Source organism: Uloborus diversus, chromosome 3, assembly GCF_026930045.1.
Source record: "Uloborus diversus isolate 005 chromosome 3, Udiv.v.3.1, whole genome shotgun sequence".
NCBI lineage: Eukaryota > Metazoa > Arthropoda > Arachnida > Araneae > Uloboridae > Uloborus > Uloborus diversus.
The window spans coordinates 114,623,547-114,640,267 of NC_072733.1; the positions used below are offsets into that span (position 1 = coordinate 114,623,547).

The 16,721-nt window shown below is 32.6% G+C and overlaps 1 protein-coding gene across 1 annotated transcript in view; it reads right to left on the reverse strand.

Moving 5' to 3' along the window:
* LOC129218901 (rho family-interacting cell polarization regulator 2-like) overlaps positions 1-16,721 on the reverse strand; it is a 152,012-nt gene that overhangs the window by 118,917 nt on the left and 16,374 nt on the right. The window contains exons 3-6 of the mRNA XM_054853222.1: positions 13,379-13,570; positions 2,848-2,992; positions 2,694-2,772; positions 1,173-1,202 (exon numbers count right to left, since the gene is read on the reverse strand). Coding sequence (XP_054709197.1) covers positions 1,173-1,202; positions 2,694-2,772; positions 2,848-2,992; positions 13,379-13,568 — 444 coding nt within the window. The 5' untranslated portion in view covers positions 13,569-13,570. The remainder of the gene's footprint in view (positions 1-1,172; positions 1,203-2,693; positions 2,773-2,847; positions 2,993-13,378; positions 13,571-16,721) is intronic.

Consider the following 16,721-nt stretch of genomic DNA (forward strand, 5'->3'; position numbering starts at 1 on the left):
TGAAGATGCAAGGTGACAAACTTGAGCAACAGCACTTTGAAAATAGGCCATTTTTCACTTGAACAGCTTTGATAGCCACTTTAAATGACAATTTCTTTTAAAAATAGGCATTTAAGCTCCGCAACTGTAGCTCATTAAAAACAAGTATTTTTAAAAGCCTTTGAATTATTTTTGTTAAGATTTTATGACAACCTTAAATCCGCGGAAAATTTTCCCCATTGTGCTTTTTCATGAGTTTACACGCATGCTACAAAAAATCTAACGAGCTCAAATTCACAAAAATTCTTGACTAGATTAACAGTCAAACATACTATAAGCTTCCAAAATTTTAGGCTTCCAGTGTGATAAAATTTTTTTTGCAATCTAAGCTCAAAGATTGAAATTTCTCACAAAAAGCTGTTCCACCATTTTGAATTACAGTTTTGGGAGATCCTAGATTCTTGAGATTTGGTTCTCGGAAGCTGAAAATTTGCATGGATTAGTTTCAACGGAACACATACACATCTCGACATCTCTATAAAATTTCATCCAAATCGGAGAGGGTCCAGCTGGGATGATTTGAAAAATTGGGTCAGTTGATGTGGAATGACTCCAATGTTAATGTTTGGATTACAAATTGCTCTCATTTCATACGTCGTTTTACACAATAGGCATATTTTATTAACATAATTTGATGTTAAAGACTTTTGAGAACTTTAGTCTAACATTCTCTAAGTATAGAAATTAGATCAATCACCAAGGAAACTGCATATTTTACCTGAGAAAAAGCATTCCAAGTTTAAATAAAGTTTTTGAAGCATTAGTTAATCACATACAATTTGTTGACAAATATCATTTTTCATATTTCTTTAAAGTCTAGCTCTCTCTACAAACTTTATCAATAGAAATGTTATCTATGTTTGCTGTGAGTACTGAAAAGTTAACATTTAATTTTATGATTAAATAAAAAAACATTATTTACAGAAATGTATTAACCAAGAATTTTTTAATACTACAAAATACATAGCATACTTAAATTCATTTGAGTATTTATAATTTTATTTACAACAGTACACTGCACTAATTGTAGCACAACCCCAAATAATCACAAGTCTACACAGCCTTTACAATTTATTAATGATCAGCGAGAAGTGTAACAGGGCATGCAAAATTGCAAGTGCACAAGAACTCACCTTCTCTAACTCATATAGTCGGCCTTGAGACTAGGATATCAATAAACAAACACATTACTGCATTATCACACAAAATTTTAATTTAAAAATCTATATAAGTTTTTGATTCTCAAATTTATTTTACCATTTACTACTTTTAAAAAAAAGTTCATTTTTTCATTCAAATATTTAAAACTACACCCTGCTTTGAATATTATTCTTTTTATCATTTTTTTTTCTTTCTTAACTTTTAAGACTATGAAGGAAATTTAATTAAAATCATTATAAATTAATGCATCATAGATACTACTTAATTAGTTGGACACTTTCCTAAAAATCAACCTGAACGGTATATGAACACTGAAATTTTATTCACATTAATTTTAAATTTAAAAATGGTTTCTATGATTTACATAGCTACACTTACAATAAATATATATGAGAGTAATATGAATAACGTAAATTTAAAAGAAGTTTTCAAAACTAACAGAATACATATTTCATTCTATAATCACATTGAAAGAAAAGATCATATAATATGTATATAAATTTATATATATATATACTAAGAACATAATCAGTAATTAACATAAACAGTATTTTTAACCTGGACAATTCAAACAAATTAAAATGAATTAAGCTTCACAACTCAGTTCAATAGACGCCATAGGCAGCACTTTGATACTGGTAGACGATAAATTATTAGCAATATAAAATTTGAACAAGCAAAAATGAAAATTTGAACAAAAATCCCAAAACACCCTGGGGCTTCATCAGGGGGTTACTCCCCACCGGCAGGGAAAACCACAAGATGTTTCGTGAGTGCTGCGGGCGAAATTGCTTAAAAAACGCAGTACTAGTACGCCGACATCTCACAAGTCTAGTAAAGGGGATACCGGAAGTCAAAAATACAAGCATGACAGAAATTATTTAGAGCATTTTCAAACCAAAAATACAAGCATGACAGAAATTAATTAGAAAACTTTCAGAACAAATTTCAAACTACAAGGGAAAAAAACAAATGAACTCAATTGCAAGAGGAAAAACATGTAACAGACAAAATGACCTACCCTCTACTCCTTCATCATCTTGTAAATGAAATTTTTGGTGAGATGCACTGGATATTGGTTCTCAGTTAAGGTTACAGTTATATTTTTAATCGCTGCCTACTTATTTTTTTTTTATTGTTGCAGATTTCTGAACACTTTTTTACTAAAACAGCTGTGAAAATGAATTAATGAATGTACTTTAAAATAAAAATCTGAATGTTTGTCATACAAAGTAATACGTTTGTACACATTGGAAATCTCAAAGTAACAAATACCAGATCCACACAGCAACATTAAATGGGTAATTAGGCTCAACGCACTAAAAAATCCAAAGAATGCATACTTTGCAGAGGCAGCCAAATTTTAAAAAGAAGAAATATCATAAGTACCGAAAGAAAAAGTAACAGAAAATTCTGTGCGAAAGAGTACAGGTGCTAAATTCTTCCTTGACTACAAAAGTAATAAAATGAATTAATTATAATTAAAATCTTACCAGTGTAGAAGAAACGGACACACTGTCAAAAGCAACTCTAGAGCTTGTAATGTCATTTTGTGCTAAAAGTATGCTATCCCTAAAGAGAGAATATTATTATGCACTATTTGATTATGTTTAAAAGTGAACAGAATAACAGAGAACAGAAAATTACTTTAATCCTTTGCAAATTGATTCAAATACTGTTTGGGTTCTTTCTGGTCTTGGTGATTTGTGTAGTTTTGGAGTCTTTGAAGAAGATAACCCATGAATGAAACTTCGTGTTGAATTTAAACTGGAACTTTGACCAAAAACAGCACCTATAACATAGCTACTTTGTAGATCAAATTAAATAACATAGCTATAAAATGCAAGAGATTTTGTCTCTATGTTACTTTGATTCATAAATTAAAATTTGATAAATATTTCAGTAAAGTTTAACAATTAAAACATTAATATACAAATACAGAGATTATGTTGAAAGTGACACTACTTAAAGCAATAGGGAAGTTGCAACCTATTAAATGTTCATATTTTGGCTATTGGATATTGTTAATTGACCCTCAAAACTAAAAAATTCACCATCGCCGAATTTTAGAACACCGTGGTTGATTTTTAATGAATTTTTAAAATTCCACGCGCAAAAGTGCGCTCTTCTGAAACGTCACGAGCCTACGTCACAGGGCGCGAACGGGCAGCCGTCCGCCGAAGATCCCTTGTTTTCGCTAGGAACATTTTGAGCGCGCCGATATTTTTATTTTTTAGAAATTCAATAATCCTTTTGAACACACTATGGAGGTCGGATTCGTTAAAGCACAATCTAAATAATCTTCCTGAAGTAATACCAATGATGATATTCGAATATTTACGAGAGGATGAGAGGTTTAATGTTCCAGAAACGCGAGTTCGTCTTCGAAGTCGAAAGAAATTCTTCAGTTTCTCCCATCACATGGGAACCGGTTCGCTAGCGTTTCTCTCCTATCCGAAAGCGCATGACGTCACTTCCTATGCCATTTGACGTCACAAGGGCTTGAACTTTAAAAATTAATTTAAAAAAAACTACTTATCGTATCGCAAAATTTTTTTCACCTATGATGTTCATACATGTTACTCTATCACATAAAAATAAAATTGAAAAATCGAAAACTTCCCTATTGTTGACAGTACATAAGTTTTAAAATGATATATCAGAATATATTTTCTTACATTGCTTTTATGATTTCCATACTTAATTTTTTAACTTGCACTGAGTAACCGAATGAGCAACATTGATTAAGCGATAGAACAATGTCAAAATCTTTGGTCATTACAATAAAAAAAAGTTCTTCTCTAACTTCAATTCTAAGTTGTCCTCAAACTCAATGCAATATGAGATGAAATTTTAACTTTTATATTATAGTGAAAGAAAGATGATAAGTTGGGAAAAAGTGCACTTACAGCAAACCCATTGAAATTATTTACACCCTAGATAGAAATAATACGAGTGAAATAATAAAAATAAATGCACATTCGAGATAAGCGCTTGGATCACGAGCTACTTAAATGAATCGCATACCTTCAGAGCAAAAGAGCAGCAACTCTGGAAAAAAGAAAAGCAACTCTTCAGGCAAACTGTCAATTGAATTGCCTCAAAACCCCTTGATTCAGTGCTGGTATCTGGCTTGAAGTTTGAAAAGAATTGTAACTCTTTCAATGACTTTGCTCTGAGCACCAACTGAATCAGGACTTGTTGTAAATCCATTACCAAGACAACCATTATTCTCATCTTCTGCTGAATTTGAAGTAAAGAAGATTTAGCCTAGTGAATTAAAGATTGAATTCAACTCTTTTGATCAGCTACAGTTCTGTTGCTAGGCAATGACAGTTCACAATTCTTCTGGTTTTGTAATCGGTTATTTTGCACTTAGCTTGCTTTAGGTTTTTTGGTTTCAATTTTATAAAGGATCAAATTGAATTACATTTTTACTTTTTATGTAGTAATCATAAATTATATTACTTGAAGTTTTTACTTAAATTTTTTTTTACTTATTACTGATGTACTATTTTTTTAATTTGTAAAATTTTGAGGGTTTCTTCAATTGTGTTTTGGAGGAGAAAAGAGTTATTTTAGAGAAAAGCTGATTTTCATTCAACCTGCCTAAAATAGAATATATTTTTCTGAGAATGAATTGGCATTCTCATTTGAGGTTTCAGTGTTCATACATTTGGCAATTGCGAAAATGCATAAAAAGGATAAGCCCTTTCGTAAACCATCACTAAATATTGAAACCCAGATTATTGGGTTTTAGAAGAACTTCAGAAAGTGTATTACAGAATGCAAAATCCGCTGGAGTAGCCTGAATGCAATGTTGAAACGCTTCTGTAAACTTAAGGAATGGGCTCGAAACCTTTAACTTACAAAACATGCACAATATTTTTTCGGAAAAAGAAAGCAATGGAAAATCCAACATTATTTCTTATGTATGCTTTCTAACCTCTTTGTCACTGTGAAGCTAATATTATAAATGTGGGTGGTACCTTGAAAAAATTATGTTGGACGAATTAGCTGAGCAATCAGCAATATTCCTCACGACTCTAGAAGAGGTGATAGAAACTTAGTTGAAACACTAGATTACTTGTATAACATTGCAATACGTTAAGCTGCCCAAGTTTTTGATTGTCTCTTTAAAGCAGGGTCGGAGAGTTTATTTAAAAAATTTTAGGTCACAATTTTGACGAAATTTTAGGACAACAAATCTTCAGTTTTGAAAACATAAATGTAATTTATAAGCTTGATTTTCATAGAGGATGATCAAATGCTTCAAATTCAATCTTGAAAACTACAATAGAATGCATTCAATATTTTATTCTTTAACATAGTGACACATTATGAAGTAGAATTTTACTTTAGGATTTGATTTTGGGTTAATCTAAACACGCAGTTTAAACCTCGATTTTAGATTTTACCTCATCCGTTACGTAAGTTATCTCGCTTCCCATGTCATTTTTCTGCTGGTCCTGAAAAAGGCTATACTCATCATTTAAAAATATTTTGGATTTTATGTTATCTTTTTTCAGAAAGTTCACTTTTTTTTAAGATTTCTTTTTTTCCTCCCCAAGATAAATTTGTTTTATAGCTGTTAGATGTCGCCCTGAAAATGTTTTTCTTCTGTCTTATTGTCCTCTGTCTGGAGGAGTCATTTAATGGTCATCATCCTTCACAAAATTGAAGACTAGACCTGATAACACTATTTATTGAAAACTAATGTACAAACAGAATAAAATGCCTTAAATTCATCCTTTTCTTCAGGGCATCATGTGCTGATCTTGCATCTATTCCTTTCTGTTTTTTCCAACCACAAGGAAGAAAATTTCGTTTTCTATAGCATTTTTATAAAACAAATTACTATTTACATTTTCAAAGCAAAACGTTAGGGACCAAATTTTTAAATAAAATCAGCAAGAAATAATCTGATTTCACTGAACAGAAACACAAATCAAACTGAAATTCTTCAGACTGGAAGAATAAGCTAATGCGCAGATTACAACGCAAGATAAGTAGGGGAACATGGGGCAAACTGAAAGGGTGAAATATTTACTCTGCTTTTACCTCCACCTATCGGGTATTATTTTAACTATGTAGTACCATATGTACTCTATTCCAGTCAGTAAAAAAATATTGCCAAAGATTATATCATTTGGTAATATAGGCAATTTTTAAAAAATATACTCATATTGTAATATTTTGTTGTAAGTCAAAAATTATTTTTGTTACAATAAAATTATAAAGTTCTTGTTGTTAACATTTTAAATATTAATTGAGACCTTCCAAAAATCAATGCAGTAAAATTTAGTTAATATTGAGCTTATTTGCGTTTTAAATAAATTGTACAATTAGTCAAGTACATACCGGGAAAGTGGATGGGGCAAAGTGAAATAGTTTGTTTCATTTGCTCACGTAGCCCAGTCAATAAAAGTTTTTTGTCGCAACTAATTTAAGGAAAGCTGAATTTTTGCAGGACGTTAGCGAATAAAATAAACACTAAAAAAAACAAAGTCCCGACCCCCACCCCTCTTGCTTTTCTCCCCACCCCCTCCGAAACATTGTAAGAGCAATACTACGATTATGCGTTTTTTGTGTTGGAACTAATTTAGGGAAAGCTGAATTTATGCAGGATGTTAGCATATAAAGTAAACACTAAAAAACACAAAGTCCGACTCCCAACCCTCATGCTTTTCTTCCCACCCCCTCTGAAACATTGCAAGCGCAGTACTATGATTATATGCTTTTCGTGTAGCAACTAATTAAGAGAAAGCTGATTTTTTGCGGGATGTTAATACTTAAATTACACACTAAGAAACACAAAGTCCGGACCCCCCTCTTGCTCCCCCCTTGCTAGGGGTGGGGGTCGGGACTCTTACAATGTTTCGGAGGGGGGTGGGGAGAAAAGCAAGAGGGGTGGGGGTCGGGACTTTGTTTTTTTTAGTGTTTATTTTATGCGCTAACGTCCTGCAAAAATTCAGCTTTCCTTAAATTAGTTGCGACAAAAAACTTTTATTGACTGGGCTACGTGAGCAAATGAAACAAACTATTTCACTTTGCCCCATCCACTTTCCCGGTATGTACTTGACCAATTGTACAACCGACTCCCAACCCTCATGCTTTTCTTCCCACCCCCTCTGAAACATTGCAAGCGCAGTACTATGATTATATGCTTTTCGTGTAGCAACTAATTAAGAGAAAGCTGATTTTTTGCGGGATGTTAATACTTAAATTACACACTAAGAAACACAAAGTCCGGACCCCCCTCTTGCTCCCCCCCCCCCAACCATTCAGAAACATTGCAAGAGCAGTACTATAATTATACGATTACAGCTCAAAAATCAATGATATTACCGAGGAGTTCCTTTTTTTATTTCACTCCCAAGAAGATGAGAAACCAGTGGTGCCCAACCTATGGCCCGCAGGCCACATTCGGCCAGCGAAGCTGATCTACGTGGCCCAACAAAAATGAAATGTTACAACTCAAAGAGTACGATTAAATGACGACGTTCCAAATTTGGAGCCAAATGTTTAGAAATTGGTTTATGAAAAACAGGTTGCATTTAACAAAAGGAGCATCAAGTAATGATAAGAAAAATTTGTTTGCAATTTTCCTTCCTTTTTCGTATTTTCCTATGTCATTTAGAAAAGAGTAAAACATTTTGAAATTTTATTTGTGCTCCAGCATGCGAGAATGATTTTAGTATGATCTGCAGCCCTTATGCGAAGAAAAAGATTGGGGACCACTATTATAAACAAATTATGTTACATACACTTTTTATGTAGATAACTCAGTTTCACTGTTTTACTAACTTAATCACATACAGAAAACTTACTACAAAAAACAAAAAATAAATTCAACAAACAGCTTTTTATCATTACGTTTTGGGAAAAAATGTTTGAACAAAATTTATAGATAAGAATACAATGATGATCTGCAATAGTCATTTAGTTGAAATAGAGCTTTTGCTCCATTTCAACTGAATGAAATTACGTTCACTTTAAGGTTTTACAACGAAAATGCAATATTTTGTTACAAAAGTTTATAGTTTGTTTGTGTCCCTCATAGTCTACAGAAAAACGCTTGGTCCAAAAATATTGTTACAGTGCATTCCACTACAGTGTCCACAATTAGATGTGCAATCGAACTCAGCTTTACGACAGCTACAGTTTGTAGCACACTGTTTTACAATTGCAAGATTATTAGTAGGAGAAGTTCATTTGGAGCAGGGGTAATTGTCATGGGCTTAGGTGTCAGTCAGTTGCTTGAAGTATATTGCCAACCCCATTCTTCTGCTGGAAGTTTGAAACCTAACCAAGTTTGAATAAAAGTTTGTGTAGGCAAGTAATAGCGAAAATGTCTCTAATGTCTAATTTTGATTTAGCAAAACTTCCACCAACCTCAGACGCCCCTCGTCAACATCTTTTTAAGGTTTACCATTAGATTCAAACTTGGTTAGGTTTTAAACATCCCCCAGAAGAGTCGAGTTATCAATTTACTGCAAGCAACAGACTGATTCCTAAGCTCATGGCGACTACCTATGCTCTAAGTGAACTTTTCTAACTTGCAATTCTAAAGTATTATGATTTACAAACTGTGTCTGTCGTAAACCTCGGTTTGATTGCACGTCAATGTGTGGACACTGTAGTGGAATGCACTGTAACAATATTTTCGGACCAAACCAACGAAATGTCAGAAGATGACCCCTTATAAAAGACTAAAAACTAATAACCAAAAGTAATATTAAACATTAATACTATCCGCTGCAAGGAAATAATCAGTTGAAATATACTACAGTGAAACCTGTGAAAGTTGACTACTTGCAGTGCACTATTTTAGTGGTCAACTTATAGAGGTTAATTTATATGATATAGGACTAATTCTGTACCTGAAAAAAGCAGTAAACTTAGACAGGTGGTTAACTTACAAGGGTGGTCAACTCTTTTGTGTGTGTGTGTGTGACAAATTTTACTGTATTCCTGATTTATTTAATGCAAAACTTAAATAGTTAGCCAAACATTGACATTATTTTGTAGACTTCTATGTGCGACATAAACGAACTATATACTTCCGTGACAAAAAATTATACAGTGGTAATAAAACTTAAAGTGAACATTATTATATTGTTGCTCTATTTCAATTAAATGACTGTCATTACATTATTACCTATAAATTTTGTTGAAACATTTCTTCCCAAGACGTAAAGATGTAAAGCTATACAGTCGAACCTCGTTATCACAACACCTCAGGGACTGTCAAAAAAGAGTCATCATAGCTGGAGCGACGTCATAACCGGAATAAATTTAAAATTCATTAGTAAACATTAGTTCACAATAAAATTAGATTTAATGAAAAAATAATTACTGTTTATGCTTTCAAATAGATTCAACTAATGTAAATTTGAGTTATTGGTGAATATAACAAAAATTCTTTTTAAAAAACTTCACTTATTATTTCTTTTTGAATTCTACAATACTCTTCAATAAGTGTTTGCTAAACTTTCGAATAACATTTTCAACACTCCTCCTTTCTACGAAATTATCAGCAAGAAAGAAACCAATTGACAACTCTTCACTTTTGTCCGCAATTTGATTAAATTTTGACAGCCTAGCCCCAACTTTGGAAGGTGAAAAAACCCTTTCTAAATCTTTTATCCACTTTAAAGTTGTGTGTCCCTTTTCAATGGATGAGCTCTTATCTCTTTTTCTCTCAAGGGAGAAGCTTGTAGTGACCACCTACAGCTTAGCTTAAGGTAGCTATGGTCTTTCTCTTCTTCACCTGCTGTTTCCCTAGTTCAGTATTACAATCTACTCACTTTGAATTCCTTTCCATTGTCCCTCTTGTCAAAGTCTGAAACCTATACATTTCAGAACTTATCTACTCGTCGCCCACCATTTCTGAGGTGTCATGCCTGGTCAAATCTCTTGTCTGAGTCGGAAGTTTCTACAACAAACATTTCCAGATGTTTTCATTATTTTACAGAGAATTTTTCAATTGCAAAGAAATATTTGATCCAATCTGTGCAGCTTGAAGTGACGTAACAGGAGTTGCCCCAAAAAAACTGTCGTAACACCTCGAGCCACTTAACATTAAAACTGTATGGCATAAGTTCAGGACTTCGAAAAAGTGACGTGTAATCCGGTGTGTCGTGTAATCCGGGTGTCACAATAACAAGGTTTGATTGTAATTTGTTGAAGTTACTTTTTGTAGTGAGGTTTCTGTATATGATAAAGTCATTGAAATGGTGAAACTGGGCTATCTACAAAAAAAGTGTATGTAATATAATTTGTTTATAAGAGTGGTCCCCAACGTTTTCTTCCTGAGCGCCGCAGATCAAATTAAAATTGTTCTCGCGGGCTAGAGCATATACAAAATTTCAAGATATTTTACTTTTCTAAATGAAATGGGAAAATACGGAAAACAAAAAAAAAATACATATCAATAATTGTTATCATTATTTGATGCTTATTTTGTTAAATGGAACCTGTCTTTCAGAAGTCTACTTCTAAATATTTGGCTCCTAATTTGTAACATTGTCATTAATCGCACTCTTTGAGATATAACATTTCAAAGCAACAGGCCACACAGATCAGCTTTGCGGGCCAGATGTGTCCCGAGTGCCGTAGGTTGGGCACCATTGGTTTATAATATTGTTAGGAATGAAATAAAAAAAGGAACTCCCCGGTAACATCATTAATTTTTGAGCTGAAACCGTATAATAATAGTACTGCTCTCACAATGTTTCAGAAAGGTTGGGGAGAAACAAGAGAGGGGTCGGGAGTTTAGTACTGCTCTTGCAATGTTTCGGAAGGATGGGGGGAGGAAGCAAGAGGGGTGGGGGTCGGGACTTTGTGTTTTTTTAGTGTATACTTTAAGCACTAACATACTGCATAAATTCAGCTTTCTCTTAATTTGTTGTGACATGAAAATGTTATAATCATAGCATTGCTCTTGCAATGTTTTGGAAGGGGTGGGGATGAAAGCAAGAGGGGTGAGGGTCGGGACTTTGTTTTTTTAGTGTACACTTGGTGTACTAACATCCTGCAAAAATTCAGCTTTCCCAAATTAGTTGCGACAAAGTCTATTTTTTTACCTTCATTGACTGGGCTAACTCAATCATTTAATGTTAATCCATTTTTTTCATTTATTAATTAATTCATTTACATTCCTATATTTAGTAATTCACTTATTTATTCATTCATTTATTTATTTTCTCATTCATTTATTCTTCTACTCGCTCATTAATTTTTCTTAGATTTACTCATTTAATTATTTGTTTATTGTTGATCTTTTCACTTTTTCCTTCAACCTTTTATTTACTGTTTTTTTTTTAATTTAAAAATATGTTTTATAATCAAATAGAAAATATTTCATTAGAAAAATATTTTATTTTTCACTTTGCCCCATGAGAAAAAAAGTGAAAATTTTCCACATATTTTCGAAGACTCAATTTTATTGCCAAAAATAAAAAATACTGTTTCAACGCTAGTTTTATTAAAAGGTATAATGTTATTTCTTTATGTACTGTAATTTTCAAAACAAATTTTCGATTTGTTCATTTTTAAAGAATTCAGTCATCTTAACCATTTCACTTTGCCCCACATTCCCCTATTATAAAAATAAACATTACTTCCCTTCTGGCAACAGCCCATTTAAATTTTGCTCTAAATATATTTTTTGAACCAAGTGTTTAGTTTTGGGTTCCAATATTGCATTTATTTTAATTTGATGAACTATGATACCTTTCACTCCCCTCTCCCCCCCTCCTCTACTACAAAACTAATTTGAGAGAATGAGGGAAATCTCCCCCCCCCCCCATGGTAAATATACATTATATTTCTTTTCAAGGGGTAAAAAATCAAAAATATTAGATCCTATTCCCCTCTTTTAATTTTTCTTCTGCAGCATCTGCTGCTTATTTTCTTTATTATTTTATTTTCATATATTTTTTGCAGAAGAAAAATGACTGCAAGAGTTATAAAGTATAGTTAAAACAAACAGCTTTATATTAGGCATATGTTTTGGTTAACTGCATCCCCCCGCTCCCCCCACTCATGCACCCTCCCTCTTTCTCCAGAAAAAAGGCAGTAGTGTGGCATAGATTTTTCTTTATTTCTTTTTTACAGAAAATTTCTTAGGGTCTACCAAGTTCATTTTATCCTAAAATATAGGCATATGCGTATCATCATGAAAAGTTTAATTTTTAAGTTAACTTCCCTTTTTCTGCACAAGTATGGAATAAAATAACAAAATTTTTAGGACAAAACTCAAGATTTTACAAATTTTAGAAATTTTAGGACAATTCTTAACCGGCTTTAAAGTTAGAGGTAAAATTAGAGAAATTATTCAAAAACTTTTACTGAGACTGTGACCTAATCTGCCTTCACCCCCCCCCCCCTGCTGGAACAAATCAAATGCACTGATGCAAAGATGCAATGACCTACGTTAAAGAATCAACAAGGCAAGTTAAATCGGATAGAGTAATATACAAATCAAACAGATATCGTTTTTTTTTTTTCTGAAATTTAAAGTTCATGAGCAAAAACCCCTAACATGACCCTCATAAGAAAAGAAAAATCTATTTTAAGAGGTGTTGAAGATTATGGGGATCTTTTGCTAAATGTCCACAATTACTTAATTTCAGTAAAACCAACTGCAGTCGAGCTACATCACCTGTTTTCATCAGTCCATTATTTTTTGGGTAAAAATCTTTTCCCATCTCATATGAGCAATGCATTGTTAAGATGCATTGGGCTTTTTTAAAGTACACTTTTACATACCAAACGATAGTCTCTAATTGAGATGCGACTTTGTAATACTCTATAATTGGTGCACGGAATTTGAGATAACTACTAATTCATGTAACAAAAGGAATCCTTTCCAAAAAGCACAACTTTTTCTATTTGACATAAAAATTTTACATTTAGACGAATAAACTCAATCCTGCAGGATTGGCTCGTTACAGTCCCGAAGTCCCGCGGGGTTGAGATTAGCGCGGGATTTTAAACCCTATATCACACTTTCCATCTGGTAAGGAAAATGTGAAAAGTTCTACCTACAATGATCTGTTTTTACCCCCAATTGGATTCGTTTTTTATTGTGGTTTATAAATACCTGCAAAGAGCAGACTAGGTCAATGTAAATAGGAGAGGTTTGTATAAATAGTTTTATATGTATACATACCTAATCCTCCATGTAATAAACCAACTGTACATCCATCAAAACTCACATCAGCATTAGAACATGTAAAGCTAGAATCAGCGGAATTTGTTCGTCTATGAGACAAGCCACCAAAAGATTTACTTCTGCATATGCCTTCTGTTAAGTAGATATCAGGCAGCAGTATGTGTCTTTTCTTATCATTCAGGGACATATCTAAAAGAATAAGATATTTATTAAAATTACTTTTATAAATGCAACCTTTTTTACTCTTATACTTACATATAATGGAAGCTTAAACATGGTACCATAATTAGAAGATCTTTTTTTAAAATGCTAGTTACAAACTGAGTTGAGTCGTGAAAACTAGAGTTGCAAAAGTATAAGGTTTAGTTTCATCTAAGGTATCAATGCATGTCAGAGTAAAGTTCATTTAATTTTTTCAAGGAATATCATCAGTTTTGAACCACACAACCCAAAATTAGTCATAACCAGCATGAGGTTTGAAGTTGATTTGAATTTTTTGTCTTTGTTTTTAGTTTCTCAAACAGAATTATCCAATTCCCTATATTTTTCAAGATTGTAACTATATGGTGACCTTTGTCTAGTCTGAAAAGACTGAAAATGGAAGAAAATAGTCAACTTTTGGTTTATTTTGGGGCTTTTGGAAAATTTAAAGAAATTACTCTATTGAACTAACACTTCTAAGAGATATAAATGTTACCTAAAGTTAACATTTACACCTCCAAGCATTTTCAAAATCATATATTTTAAATTTCATTAAAAAAAGTTCAAAAAAGACCGATTTTTTGTACTTTCTGACTTTTTGGGGTGATTTAGGAACCCAAAGATATTATATCTCAGGAGGCTAAGATTTTAAAAGTAACCTTTTCGCTTTTGATGCTAAAAGGCACTTTTTGGGACCTCAGACATTTTGAAAGTCGAAAATTTATTTTTTTCACTTGACCCTACTGTACAGTTAATCTAAATATGCCAAACTTAATATTTCCTACACGCAAACAAGTAAATTTCATATTTAGGGATTGCAATACCGGTATTTTGAGCAATTTGGTAATTTTGTAATACCGGTATTTGCTGAGGTGAAATACCGGTATTTTCAGTATTAGCTGAAAATAATAAATAATTTCAATTAAAGAATTTATGATACAAATCCAAAATCCATCTATTGATGCAAAAATTTGGCTTCAAAAGCACAGCCTAATAGAATATCTGCAAACAAAAATAGAGGAAAGATTGCAAAATGATAATGCCATTAATATACGGTGGGATAAATGGCATTTTCATGCACTTTGAGCACCATGTTTTTATTTTTTCCATTTCCCTGATCACTCATGTTCCCTTTTGTGAAAGTTAATTTCTGGTGTAATTATGACTGCATTTTGTCCTATGAACATTTTTTTTCCATCCAACAATTGCAATAATACTTCTCGATTTCTTTTTTAATTATTTGTCTGAAGGGCAGTTCCATGATAAGGTCAACCAGATGATCAAATTTTCAAAATTGAAATATGTAAACAAATGAGGTGCCATTTTAAAGGTAAAGAGTTGTATATTTTGAAATGCCTGTCTAAAATTTGATCACTTCAGTTATAAATAAGTTACAGCAGGTTAAACCAAGGTCAACATCTTGAGTATTTTCAAGCCATATTTGGAGACTCGAGAAGAAATTCTGTTTTTTCCAAAACATTCATTCTAATATTATGAATTGAGATGAATAACCATTTAAAGATACAGAGTGTTGCTGGTGATGCTGCAAAAATGCGTCAAAATATAATTCATTTAGATTTGTAAAAGAATTCCTCTGGGGTACATTAAGTGTTTTACGTCCGACACCAAAATGGGCAGTTAATTATGCTGAGCCAATAATTTCAAAGCTACATACATGTATTTTTGGGTACAAAGTAAGAATTTCAATCTCTTTGATTTAACCTATTTTCATTTTGTAACAAGTGAATATTTTTTACTAAAATTTAGGTGTCGGATGTAAAGAAAATTTTACGTCCGACACCATTTACGTCGGACACTGTTACATTCCTTTAAATAGCATATGTTTTCAACTGTGTTTCTCCTTTTTTTGCCTTTAATTTCAAAGTTGAAGTGAAACATGCATAAAAAGCAACTTAGTGAATTTATTGTATATACATTTAGGGTTGATAGGGGTAAGTAGGACCCCTTTTGAGAAAAGGTGTGTTGAATGAACGTAATACAGTTGATTAACACTAGAAAGACGGAAGCGGTCATTTTGACCGCAAACGATTTTCAAATGCTCATATTCGCTGCGTTTAATTTTCAAACTCCTTTTCCTTCATTGACTTTTCCTAACTATTTATTAAAATCTTACAACAGTATTTTTTTTTTCTTTAGGATTATTATTATAGTCGCTATAAATGTTTATACCTAGAAAGACGGACTACGGTCATTTTGACCGCTAAGTGAACCTTTCTTTATGCATCCGTTTTCATCTTTTTTCTCTTATCAGTTGTGTGTACTATGGCCTATTGTTAGTTTTCAGGGTGAGTAATATTCTTTTGAGCTTGAGTAGTACCTGCTGGTCAGGTTTAATTCTTTGAACTGTTAGGAAAATGCGAAACATCTGTTGGTTGCATGGTTTCAGTTTTCTGCTATCTGCACAGGGGGCAAAGTTGAGAAAGATAAATTTGAAAAGCATGTGACTGGACACGTGAAATTACTTTGGGTCTAAAAAGAAGTAAATATAAACAGGTAAATTCCAAAAATGTTTGCTAGAATTCTTTTGTGAACCAAAACATGTGCTTTGCTTGAAGCATTGACGTTTATTTTCTGTGATGATAATGAAGTGCTCAGTCACATAATTATCTTCATGATGTCGAGAAGAACAGTTGACAAGCAAAACTTTTAGGAACATTAATTCCTGAAACTGTTGCAGATTTATCTAAAACAGATTATGGTTCGAATGAACAGTCTGACTTATCTGAAGAGAAATATATTCCTAGCGATGAGAATAGTTAGCTTTCATGAGATTATTTCGAATATTTTTCGGAGCCTAGATTTGCAGAAAAGGATTGGTCTTCTGAGTTAGAATCAGAAGAAACCACGCTAATAAAGCTGATGCTCAAAATATAAAAATCAGCGAAAGAAAAAGGGGAAAGGATCCGACGAAGAAAAAAAGGGAAAATTTCAAAAACAAAACTCCTAGTTCTCTTACTCCAAGTCACCTTACTGATCAATTTTGTTGCACATAAATAAGTATCTACCTCAGGAAAAAGATTAAAATAGCGTGAAATTGACTATGCGGAAATAAATCCATGAGCACTTCTTCTGATTGCCAAAAAAAAAAAAACTGTTAATGACTACTATACAGGTGACG